We start from the raw sequence: 13,507 nt of genomic DNA, 5'->3' as shown, positions 1-13,507 counted from the left end.
TTTGAAGTTTGCAGTTTCTCTAAACTGTCATCCGCCTTTTTCCCGAACAAAGAAGAGCCATCGAATGGCATGTTCAAGAGCCTGGCTTGCACATCTGGGGCAAAACCAGACTTTCTCAACCAAGCGAATCTCCTGGTTGATCTACTTGCCGCCATTGCTCGGCTGATACGGTCAGCCGAATCAATGCCCGTCTGGAGGGATTCGCACATAGCGTCTTTACCGTCCTGTATAATATTCAGGAACGCATCCCTTTCTTCTCCCTCCGGGATGCAGTCAGCCGCTTTAGAAGCACACTCCCAAAGTGTATGGCTGAACCTAGCAAGGGTGCAAGTAGCATTAACAGATTTTAACGCCATGCTACATGCTGAAAAGACTTTCTTTGCCATAGCATCATATTTTTTATCGTCCCTGTCCTGTGGGATGGTAGGATAAGCCGTTTTGACATTGGTACAGGCAGCATCCTCTACCGCCAGACTTTCTGGGGATGGGTGTTTAGACAAAAACTCCGGGTCTGTAGAAGATACCCTGTACTTTGTAGACAGTTTTTTTATTTACTGCTGGTACTACATCTGGGGTTTCCCAGTTTGTCATGATCTTCCTCTGAAGAGCTTTATGAAAAGGCACCACAGGATCCTCCTGTGGGCCTTTGTCAAGAATATCCGTGAGGTCATCTTGTTGGAAAGATTCTGAAGGTGCAGACCACCCCATGAACTCTGTGATCCTGGCCATTAAGGCTCTATAGGGGGTTTCAGCATGCTCCCCCGGGTCTGGCCTAGCAAACTCCACCTCAGGGGAAGTGTCTAACCCACTTGCCTCACGTAAGGAATCATGAAGATCCTTTAACCTGCGTTCTTCAGAGGAAATTTCCTCTCTAATTGGGTTACAGGTCCCTGCAACTCAAATGTGTCTTCCTGTTCAGAGAATTCACCCTCTTCCGAAATTGAGGACATAGTTCTCAATTGTTCTGAACTCATAAAGGGAGTAAATCCCATTTCCAAGGCAGAGGGAGCCGAACTTGTCATTATCGGCCTCGAAAACGTCGATGTCGTCGACGCCGAAGGCTTCGAGCGTGGCGTCGAAAACAAAGGCGGAGGCCTCGAAGACCTCGACAGAATTGGAATTCTACTCGACAATCTCGAAGCCATCGACGTCGAGGACCTGGGGATAGTCACTGGGTGTGTCGTAACCGTGACTTTTCTTGGCGTCGATGCCGGTGTCGAAGCTGGCGTCGAGTCGACAGACCCGTGTGTCGAAGGTCCCTTTGACAACGGCGTCGAAGACATCGACCTCGACGGAACCCTCGTCGACAGAACCCTCGTCGACGGAACCTTCGAGGAAGGTTTGGAGGTCATAGTCCTACTCGAGGGTTCGAGACGCGCTCGAGAGGTTTCCTTCGCCGGGTACTGCGACTCGCGGCGTTTTTGACCTTCGGGTCTTTCGACCAGAGCATCGCTCTCGACAGTCTTCGAGGGGGTCGAGGCCGCTTTCTCGAAGACGCTCATCATATTTTTGCGGAATTCCTCCCATTCAGCCCAGGAACTATGTTTCGTGGGGCAAGGGATTCTTTTTGGCGAAACAGAGGAAGAGGAAGACGGAGAAGGGGATCTTCGACGTCTCCTCTTCAAGTGCTTCGATCTCGAGGAGTGATGAGACCCACTCCGAGACCTGGAGCGCAAATGGTGAAGAGGAGACGAGTGTCTCGACTTCGTCGACGAAGAAGAAGCTTTAAAAGTCTTACCTTTCTCCAGCTTCCCCCTACGCTCCTTCAGGGCCTTAGCCGTCATGGACATACAGTCCTCGCATTCCGAACAATGGTGTTCAGCTCCCAAACACCACAGACAAACTCTGTGAGGGTCAGTCAGCGACATCTTTTTCCCACAATCTCGGCATTTTTTGAAGCCGGATCGAGGAGTTGTCGGTTCCGACGAGGAAGCCATCGAGTACGGATCGAATAACTCGAAGTAAATAGGATTAATCTGACAAGAACTGAGCAACGGTATTCCGAGGCACCGAGTAAGCGCGGAAAAACGGAACTGAGCAACGGACTCGCATCTCGAGTGCCGGGGAGCCCACTTTCCCCGTTTTGCCCACATGCCATCAAGGATTAGGATGGCAGAACCACAAGGCCGCCTGGGTATTCCAGCAACGAGGGAGAGGGCTCCATTTAGCTTGGGGTCGGTTTTCGGGGCACTAGAAAGAAAATGCTCGACTATCAGACACAGCCAACACATGGTTTTTTCGCCTCTATCAGGGATGAACGGGGTTGGCAGTCACAGCACGTTTGATTAATAGGCCAGGCCTGCACAAGAGCAATTTCATGACACTGAATACATGGGTGCAGCGGCTAAAACTGTGCTTGTGTCGAAAAAGGGGCACAGTCAGCTTTGGAAGCAATGACACCAGCCTTCGGTGGGCAATCAATGTATTGAGAAGCAGCGAACACCTCGGTAATGTTAGCAGGCAATCCTGGCTAAATTCGGTTTGCAAGAAGTTACAAAAGGCACCTAGTTTCTTTCTTAAGATTGTTCCAGCAAACCTTATGATAATAAGGAAAATCAAATGCGGACAAAAAAGTTTGAAAGCGAAGAAACTGAAACCGGCATTGGAGAAATGGGTTGGTCAGGCTCAAGCAGCCAAGACTAGGCTGTCCTGGGATACAATATCTGAAAAAACGTCCAGCCTGCATGTAGGTTGGGCAGAGGAAATGAAAGGACACGTGGATCAGTATACCGATACTCACTTCCCCAATGCATTATACGGTTACGATCGGGAGGCGGCCGCCAACTGTGATGGCGACAAACTTTCTTTTGATGCAGAACTTGTGGCAACAAATTGGCGCCCAGATAACCTAAGGTGGTCTTACTGAAGGAAGGGCAGCGAAAATAACTTGGGCTGTTACTAATTGGATTAAAGAGCTGCTGCAAACTCGTTGCAGCAAGGGGTGTGTGGCAAAGAGGTGCTCCCGAACACTGACTGTCGATACGTCCAAAGTATCCTGCTGCTGCAACAAGAATCTTATGGAAGAAGAGCCAAGGGATTTGGGAATTGGAAGGCTCTTCTAAAAGGTTCTTTCATAGTGAGATTGCTTCCCGGATCTCCTGTCATACCTGGACTGCAGTAGCTGAGGTGGCGTTTGGTACTCTGCACAGTAGTTTTTCCTTTAAATCATAATTTGAGTACTTTTACCCAAGATAAAACTAGCACTTCCCTGAGAGGGCTGTAAGCCCAACAGTGATTAATGGGTAACATGCCACCATCAGGAAAGAACATACATGAGCTGGGTGGTCTGGGCTAGTTTGGGAATTGTATGGTACGGCCCAGCACTTATTTATCACAAAACTATCACCTCAACCGGTAGGCATCACAGGGTTGAAACAAGGGTGCGGGCCCAAGAGACCCAACCAGACAGAGAAATGAAAACCCAACCCTCCTTGCCCACTCTCCCCTAACTCACTAAAGGAATTAAAATAGTCTTTATGGCGGAAGTCTAAATGCCTTTCAATCCCCCGCAGATTGATGGTAAAATATTTCACAACCATGCTGCCTGAACGGAAAGGGCGACCTTCCCCATTTCACTGGTGGGTACCGAGAGTAGATTGATGGAGGTAGAGTGCAACCATCTTCAGGAGCATAGCAGAGGAGTTTAGCATTGATGAAATTGACCGGCTGACCATGGAATCTCATCAATCATGGAATTTCAGCACTGCCGGTCTATTAGGGAGCAAGACTGAAGGTATAAGGACCAGAAATTTAGTTGCAAAACAGTCACTCAAGTGGGGTGCCTTTTAATGTGTTCGAAGTGGATAGCCAATGTCAGAGAGGGTATGCAACAGTCATGGTGGGTGAAGAGTAGGTTCGGCATGTTGCCCTTTTCATAGGCGACGCTGAACAAGAATAGCCAATAGCCTACTGGAGTAGGCCAGATGTAGGTTCTGTGCGAAGGTGGGTTGAATTGATCTACCCATTTTGTAAAGGCGCTAGATCCAGGAGGAAATATAATCTGCGGGACCCACAAACTAAAGTGAAAGAACATTCGAGCACAGCACTGACCCACTACCAATGGGGGACTAGCTAAGATACGGGATACTGGGTCAGCACACAATATGGAAGAAGTCCAAAATGAAAGAAGGACATCTGGGGTCAGATGTCCGGTTTAGAATTGGTTTATTACTACAGAGGAGCCCAAGATATAATGACAGAGAGGTTACTACCCAATAGCGGAGAGGTAGTGAGGTTTGATGGCACATTTACAACTGGATCAATACTACATGAGGCCTGAAACGAGGAGCAAGACTTTCCCAATATTACAAGGACCGGGATCACGTCGCAAGTCTGGGTAGGATGGAACATTATTACATAGGATATGAGATCAGATGGCAGGTCTAGCAGTGTTTCAATATTACAGGGGACCAAAGGTCAGATGGCTGGTCTGTGATAGGCCAAATACTAGAAGCAACTGTTGGGTTTGCGGCCAGGTTTACCCTATTATCAGGTGAAACCATGGTTCATTATTACAGAACACCTAGGGAATGATTGCAGGTCTGGAGTTTTTTTTTAAATACATGGGAACTAGTGTCAACTAGCAAATGTGGGTCAGGCCCAATAAAGTGTTGAAGCTGGGGTATTCACCCTATAGCATTCAGAGATTTCCTGATGGCAAAGCCTGGACCAGCTGGCAAATAATCAAGCTAGCTGCACCCTACAAGACACCAGAATTCATCCTACCACCAGCACAGGGGACTGCAGAACATGCACATGGGGCACCAAAGCCACAAGAATTATAACCAGCATTGAGAAAGCCATTAGTTGACTTTGAAACATAATGCTTGGGCATCATCCATATTTTGCCATCATTTGCCAAAATATTGCCATCTGCGGTACTCGTGGTCATCAAATGGTCGGGTTCCTGTATGATGTGCCATGTACTGCCATCACATACTATGTATGGATGACTACAAGCTAGGTTTTGCTACCAAAAAACCAGGTCACACCACTGGGAGGAATTTCTTCAAAATACCCACTTACTCCTATATTTTACCTGCTAATGGCACTAACTGCCAGGGACAGGTGGATGTGTCAGGTGGTCCATAAACTTCCCCAAGCCTGGAAGCAACCATGGCCTCGGCGTGTACTTGAAATATGCGGTATTGGAGAATGGGATTCCCGCTTTGGCTCCTGCTGGATCATTTAACAATGTCTACAAACTCCATCAATGGGCCTAGCAGGAGAGCCTAGCAGGAGGCTCCAGCTTCCCTGTTCTTGCAGCTCAATGCTGGAATACACTCCCTCTCGCCATCAGATCAGAAGCTTCCTTCTGGCCATTTAGAGCTATGGTGAAATCCTGGCTCTCTACCTAATACATTGCCACTCACTACAAACTTGCCTGCCTCCACCCTTCCTACCGTATGACTTAACCTTATCTTGAAACGGACCAACTTGTAACCCGGTCCTTACGCGCTATTGCATATACGACTATCACTGCACATTTCTTTGTAACCTTGAATGTATGTAACCATTTGAGTTTCGCGCAACGATATGTAACTATGTTGTCCACATGATTATGCGCCCAGCTACCCGAGGGTTCGGCCGCGCTCTATAAATAAACTAAACTAGCTCAACCAAATAAAGAGACGTATCATCAAAGACAGCCCTAGGGTGCAAAAACATGTCCAATTAAGATCTTTTGGGATCACAAAAGCAATAACCAGATTCAGATCTGCCCACAATGACTGTGCATATGCAGTACAGGTACCTCGCCAGCTCTGGGAGAGGGGTGGAAAATGCATGTTTACACCAGCTTTGCTGCCTCTTCAAGTAAGGCGAGAGGAGAAGGCAGTGAGTCATCAAATTCATTTCTAAAGCACGTTTTGCAAACCGTCTTTAGGCCGTGACTGCAAAGGCCAGCCTCGTCACCGACTGGAAACAATGGGATCGAAATCAATGGAGAATCCAGTGTTGGGCAAATGGCCCAGGACAAATTGTAAACTCGGATATCTTGGTAATATATCAAGAAAGGAAACATCACAGCAATGTAGAAAGAACCTGGCCGTGTGATGCAATACAATGATGCTGTTGGGACAGGCAAGGCAGGAATTAAAGTAGGATGTGCAGACCAGCTTTAACATGACGAACATTGCTGATGTTGCAGGAGTAATAAAAACAAAAAAGTATAACAAATGGGATGTGGGGACGTGGGTACCCCAAAAAACAAAACTTGTCTATCAGCAGGCAAATACTCCCCCATATTGCTTCCCTCTTAATTTTTTACTTTAGAGTGGCAGCACAAATTGCAAAATAACAAAACAGGCAGAGATGAAGATGTACAAAGCAGACAATCAAATACGCTTGGAAGGGGCGTCTTCACCAAGAAACAAAGCTAACGCCATCAACTTTAAAATAGCCTGATCTGTATGGAGGCATGAATGGCCATGCACTCTCCAAATCCAACTCCAGCAGTCTCCTCATCCTCACTTCTCCTTCCATCCTGGGACAGCCCATCGCCTCACCAGGGGTCCACAACTTGCAGCTCTCCACTATTGATCCCTCACTATTGACTATGCTGGCGAGGGCTGATCGGAGTTGTAAATCAAAAGATCTGGAGAGCCCAAGGTTGCAGAACTCTGCCTGAAGCTAAAAGCCAAAAGGTCTCAATCTGGCATGACTCTTTATATCAGAATGGGAGAGTGAACAGCAACCTCGAAAATAAAACAGTAGTGGTCCTAACCGACAAATATAAGACTAAAACAACATTGATCAGTACATAAATTGTGCCTTCAAGGTCTTGGGAATGCTGCAGCCAGGCAAAACCCCAGAGACTCACTCATCACCACACTGAAAACACTTATTTCTTGTCAACTACTTTTTATACTGATATTGTGAGGGGTCAGTAATGTGAGGTGGGCAACTACTTGTAGATTTCTCAAAATGTTCCATTTTATTAAAGAAATTATATGAAGACAATATTTTGCTTGCTCTACTCTGCAGATGAATTCTCTACCTAGTCTAAAGGCTAAATGAACATGTTCTAGCATGGTAAAACTGGCCCTCACACTAAACGAATATACAAGGGTAATTATATAGCAACACAATATAAAACAATATTAACACAATGTCTGAATGGCCTTCCCCTGTCCTGGGTAAGATCCCCTACCCAGAATTCAAAGTCAACTCTAACATGTTCAAGGAAAAGAAAGGTTTTGAACCAAGTTCAAAATCAAAGCAAATGTTCAACAAAAATCCACTGGTAACAACTCTTTTGTTCCTGGATGATAAGATCCCCTTACAATTTCGAGAAAAGAAATGGCACCAATGGTAATCCCAGTTACGATGGTAAATGGTCTCTTCTTCAAGATGATCTGCCACAGTTCAAAAGAAAGTGTAATATTCTCCAAATGTCAATAATACACATTTCTTTAGGACTTCTTCAGTTACTTTACATTTGGTATATTTGTCAGGATGCGTTCTCTGTGCTGCGGCTTCAATTTCCAACAACCACACTTCTACTGTTGGTACAATGAGAACAGTCACCTTTGTCCCAAGTTACTGCTTCAAACCACTTCAAAGGGACATCTGCTTACAACTTAATATACCACCACAGTTCAAGTATTACCACTACTGCTCAGTAATATTGAATTATTAAGTAGGTTTTGACCAGACACTTTAAGCTCGGGTAGGCAAGGCATTCTTCCTTTTAATTACTTTCTTAAAAGGGGCAGCCTCTACCTCTTCCGTCTCTCTTACTACTTACACCAGCTTCTGCCCAAAAGAGACTCCTTTCAAGCTTCAGCAGCCTTTCACACCACAGGTTGCATTCTACTTCAGAATCTTCATAAACATTTGATTCCCCCTTCACTAGCTTTGCTCCCGCCTTTCTGCCAATCAGCCAAAATTACCCAGAAGCTTGTGTGCACTCTCGCAGCTTCAGGTAACAATGGGGTACTTTTTTTATGCCACTTGACTGTTAACAACTTCACTTTACAGTTAGATGGCCCATGGCAAGACAGTTTTACTATATAAAGGGGGTGCCTCTTGGCTTGGGGTAATGCTTCTTCTCTCCAAGGCTTTAGGACTCTTTACTTCTTTTAAATACAACAAATGTCACTTCTGGATAAAGTATAGAATTCAGTCTTTCAAGTGAAAACACAATTAGGCACATGCAACATCTCCTTCAAGTAGATTTCTAAGGTTTAAAGTCGAGTAATGAATGATATTTCCATGTAACTGTAAAGGATGTGATTCTTACTTCCTTTGGGAATTATAATTAGGCAAACGCAACCTTTCTTTCAAGTAGGTTTCACTCTCTGTAACTTATAACTCATATGCGCAAGGTTCAGTAATGGTTTAGAAAGTGTTCCCTTGTATTAATTTGGGACACTTAACCACTCTGTTATACAGCAACAGTCTTCAAATACATTAACAATGGTTTTCAAGGACTTCAGATTCTCAAGCGAATAGTGATCAACATTATATGCGAGTGCTACAATTCCATTGTTAGTAAGACTTCTGATATAACTAATAGCTTTTACTCGCATTTAACAATACGTGAATCTGTTAGGAAATGGCTATAGTTACCGGCAAGGTTCGCAAAGTTTCTGAACGCCATGCTTCTCTCACCAACTTCAATGACACTGGTTTTGCGGGTTGCACTGCTTTCTCGACTTCCTCTGCTTATTCTAATTCTGGCTTGTTAGGGACCGACACCCTTCTCCAGCACGGGTGTCTCTGTTCCGACCACTTGAATAGGGAGTTTCATTTTCTCCCGAGACACTGCACTTGCCTTCTGCATCTAGCCTTAGTCTCCTGCACTTCCACGGCTCTGCAATCAAAGCAACAAGGCTCACTGCGGAAAACTCCGCCTCCTGAACATATTCCGTTGTGCAGCCTGTCCACTTAAGAGTTTGGGAGAACAGGACTCTCTCAGAGCTTGCAGGCGAAATCTGCTGTCTCCACACACCAGTGTCCCTCCTATTCTTCCACTTTATGATTTGCCAGCCTTGCGTTTCTCTACTACTGCTGCTACAGCCAGCATTCCAGCTCTCGTTCCAGCTCCTTCTACTCCTCCTTTCCTGGTATGGCTTTTAATGCCTCACAGTTTCAATGGTTGTCTGCAAGGTATGGGCAATTAGCCTTAATTGCTTGACTTATGCAATGGCTACCAGGATTAATTGCCTGACTACTTCATCTACATGCCTCTTCAGCCCTCTTCCTCATCCAAGTACCTCTCGGATTCTGGCACTTAGTTTCTTCCAACAAAGTTAGGTTTTTCAAAATCTACGTTATTTGTAAAGGTAGATTGTATTCCCTTAAGGGAAGTTATTAGAGGTAGATTGTTTAGTGAAGACATTTTTATAATCCTTTACATTATACCCTTGGGTTTGAGACTTTAGTCTGGGATACCAAAAAGGATCTAAGTATAGTTTGCTCTGATCTCATATTAGGCTGAGAGACATTAAAATGGTTGTAGGTCGACTGGTCGAATCTAAATGGTCGACAGGACAAATGGTCTACACCAAAAGGTCGAGAGGTCAAATGGTTGAATTTTTTTTTAGTTGTTTTTTCACTTTTTTGGGGGGGTCCCCACACCCCCTTTTTTTTTGCTAAAAACCCCTTTTTCCCTAAACGAAAACCTAAAAAAATATATATAACTAAAAACAAAATTCGATCATTTGTCCTGTCGACCAAATTGTGTCGACCATTTGTCTGTCGACCATTTGACTAGACACCATTAAAATGACACTAAGCCATAACCTATTTAGGTACAGTGGTAAGAATCTTCCTGTCAGGAGGAAAAATACCATGTCGCATCCCACAGAATCTCCTCTCCAACCTGGGCCTGGTCTCCTCCCAGGTCATCCTCCTGCAGTACACCACCCTCAGGCTTGGGATCAGGAAGCATCTACCTTCCCCTGGACACCTGGGAGGAGACTTTAGCAGGGTTTCAGTGAGGGATCCGTAGGATTCTTCACAAAACCCAATGATATCCCTTATTTCAAGACAAAACAGTTAAATTGTCATTTTTATTAAATGTTCTTATTGGAAACAGTGTTGTTGACATTTATGCATAATTCAACATGTTCTTCACACTATACATAAATGAGCAGGATGCTGATGTAAACCAATATGCGGGTGATCTTATCATAGAATCTTGTTACGTTTTTTTTTAAGTCCTGAAAGTACATTTGCAAAGGTCATTTTTAGGCTTGCACTACTTTGCATTCTGGAACTTGTATTCCTCCATCAGACAATGGTGGTGAGGGTTAGGGTCACTGACTGCTCTACAGTTTTATGGAAAACTGTCATTTCTGCTTTTCTCCTTAATAGATTATGATCGAATAATTAAACAGAACAAAATGTTCAGTTTAAAAATAGTTAATTAGAAAAAATGAATATTTAGGTTTAGCCAGACAGAAATCACTTTTAGTTGTGGATACAGCGTTGCAATCGTTGCATTATTGATGGCTGATTCTGCCACACCTAGAAATGTTCCATTTGGCATGGTGATGAGGCATGCATGTTCTGCATGATGCAGAAGTCCAAGGGGTTTTTAATGGCGGCAGGTCTGGACCAGAGACTGTAGACCGTGTGACACCTACATGCGTTTGAACACAAATCACCTAACCATATGAGCACTTCTTGCCCTGGTCAGCCCTTCCTTAGTTGTAAAGCACAGAGTGTACTGGAAGTGATGTTCTATACCCCTCCCTTCAGAAACGGATCTTGGTCACCATCTCTATAAGGATTTCACACCGTCAAGCTCACTACCTTCTTTCTCCAGTACCTTTACCCGCTTTAGTGGCTTGCCCACCAGTCCCCATCATTCCCGGTGCACAGGTACATGGTGATTCATTATGTGGTCGCTCGCACTTCAAATACAGTCAGCATTACCAGCAAAGTCACTGGTGAAGGATCATGGGAGTTGCAGTACACAACATCTGTTCGCCACATGAGTACCCATGCTACCAGGACCAAGAAGTGAGGAACATCACAGTAAGCAATTACAATTGGCAGTTTGTGGCGAGGATCCGAGGATCTAATGAGAATGGGTTTGTGAAATGCGTACATTCAAAAGACTTGCAAAGATCAGGAAAAGATATGCGTCTTGCATAGAGCTTTATGCGTCTTGCATAGAGCTTTATGCTGCTGTCGGGGAATGCAAAGCACAGAGTGAAAAGGAGAGACAGATGATCAGTTAGACAGTAAAGGACAAAGAGCAGGACGCCACTGTATGTTCTGCAAGGTTTCTGGCTGGCATAGCGTTCAACACCGTCTAACTTCCCAAAGCATTGCAGGAGTTTGTTTTTTCGATCTGATTTTTGCTGGCAAAAGCATTTAAGAGAGAGTGGGGCCCAGATGGGACACATCTGACCTCTGGGAGAAAGAAATGTGGAAAGTTCAGCAAGCTGGAGAGTGAAGGTAAGAGCATCCATTTGGATGATGTGCTTGTGCATTTAGTATTGGCATCAATTGTTGCCCTTGCTTGGATCGACTGACGGGTGAGATGTCCCGTAATGCATTAAATCAGAGGCCTCTACCGACAATTCGTACCCGCATGCTGTGATCCACTGTCAAAAGTTGCACAATGTGATCATTAATCCAGAGTGCAGAGATGGGGACTTCCTCTAAACTAGGTGACCCCCTCTGCCGCCCCCCCGCATTTTTAGAATCTTTACAACCTCAGAGATGGGAAGTGCCAGATCAGAAGTTCAGTTCTCAATGTTGTCTGCCAATATTTACTTAACTGATCCATTAGCAAGCTGTACATAGATAAAGTCTGGGAGCTACGACCACAGACCTCCACGCCCCAGAAGGGCACATTTACACATTGCGCTAGCCTACCAAACCCTCAATGACTCTTGCATATTGTTGATCCCATAACTTGATCCAAGCATCCTCCCAGCAGAACCAAACACTACAGGTGCGGGGGAGCATGGTCTTTTCACCACCAAACCCTACAAAAAGCTGAGAATAACCTTGATGCTTCTGTGCCCTCATACCCTCGGGTCTGGTGCGCAATATAAATGAATAAACAATTAGGTTTACCGTCCATGCTTTTTGCCCCGCAAGCGTCTTTCTCTTCCCCCTCAGTGTGCATGCGCGCGTACACACACCTACAACTTTGATGCCCTAGCATACTTACTTTCGAGCCCCCACCTACAGAGCTCGCCCCTTGATGCACCTGTTTTTAGTTATCCTTGAAGATCTGCGAGTCCTTCATCTTTAACAAATAACTACATCAATACAAAGGCGGTGGTGGAAAGTGCCTGCCCTGCTCTCCCTCAACAAGGTCCAAAGATAAAACAGCTCATGCTAATCTCCTGCGGCAAGTTAAGCGCTGCTGCACAAGAGCGGGTCTGTAGCTAAAGCGGACTATAAAGCAAATGAAAAATAAACCTGAAGCAGGAAGGAAGCGATCCGCAGCAGGTTTCACGCAGAGGCCTTCTGGACTCCGCATAGTGGGCGTGAAGAAAACTGCGCCATCTATCAGTGACCAGGTGCGCAAATTTTAGACGCTTTAAAAAGGACGAAAAGTTGAGCTCTTGCTTTCCAAAGAAAAGGCTCCTGCTGCGCTCAAGAAGAACAGTGCAAACGAAAGCAGAACACCCGGCAGTGAAGAAAAGTGCGTGTTGGTGGGGGGTGGGGCGGTATGGTGGCGCATAGCCAGGTGTCTGTTAGCATTAAAGCAGGCGAGTCTCTTCAGATACCCACGACCGGCATTTAACCACAACCTCTTTCAATCTGTGACACATCCACACCAGTCTCGGTGACCGAATGACTCACCCCAGCCATGCAGGCCCGTCACGGCTCCTGCTGCAAGTCAGAGGGAAAGTCCCACTCACCCAGCTTGATATCACTACAGTCATCCAATTGGGGGGGGGACAGGATTCCATTATAGTGTGCTGGATTACTGTATCTAGCGTATTGCACAATCCTGATAATATAGGCTGGTCCAGAGTGTGGCTGTTGCCGAGCTGGGAGTGGGGGGGTCCTCTACATGACTCGCAAGGGGGCCCCCAAATTTTGTGCTAAGCCACTGCTCCTAGTCTGAGAAAACGGCACTCCTTCCCCCAACCTATTCGCTGGCCTCACTCCCTAGCCCCTACGCCCCCCCCCCCCCACCCTGATAATCACTTGGCTCAAAACCTGGCTCTTCCCTTCCCCCTCTTGAAACCTCTTGCACGCTATACTGTTGATACGCACACAGAAACATTGGCCCAAACCCGTTGATGCACCTATCCACCCAAACCTCTGCGGATGCTGGCAGCATTTGCAGCGTCTGAATTCTTGTTTATTAATGTTCTCAAATGTTCAAAGGTAATGTGACTTAAGGCACCAGTTGGCCAGAGACCCAAAAGTAGCTCTTTTCAAGCAAACCAGGCTTTCCTAGGCTAGAAGCGGGAGCTAAATGGCTCCCAGAAATTTCAAATCCTGTATTGTTTGCTGGTTGGACTCTTGTCTGCATAGCAATTTGTTGCATCAGGGCCACAGCAAGAGTTCGACTTCAGCCAAT

General features: G+C 45.6%; 1 protein-coding gene across 7 annotated transcripts in view; it reads right to left on the bottom strand.

Moving 5' to 3' along the window:
• SRC (SRC proto-oncogene, non-receptor tyrosine kinase) overlaps window positions 1-13,507 on the bottom strand; it is a 520,693-nt gene that overhangs the window by 302,101 nt on the left and 205,085 nt on the right. Inside the window, exon 1 of one of the 7 annotated variants that reach the window (XM_069652375.1) lies at window positions 12,391-12,555. The exons of 4 other annotated variants lie outside the window; for them this stretch is intronic. In XM_069652375.1, coding sequence (XP_069508476.1) covers window positions 12,391-12,451 — 61 coding nt within the window. In that variant the 5' untranslated portion in view covers window positions 12,452-12,555. Of the gene's footprint in view, window positions 1-12,390; window positions 12,556-13,507 lie in introns of those variants that run through there. 2 more of the 7 variants (XM_069652376.1, XM_069652380.1) reach the window with 2 other exon arrangements.

Source organism: Ambystoma mexicanum, chromosome 3p (assembly GCF_040938575.1).
Source record: "Ambystoma mexicanum isolate Mex_15411 chromosome 3p, UKY_AmexF1_1, whole genome shotgun sequence".
Classification (NCBI taxonomy): Eukaryota; Metazoa; Chordata; class Amphibia; order Caudata; family Ambystomatidae; genus Ambystoma; species Ambystoma mexicanum.
Note: the sequence above shows the minus strand (reverse complement) of the source record. Positions and strands in the feature narration are given on the sequence as shown.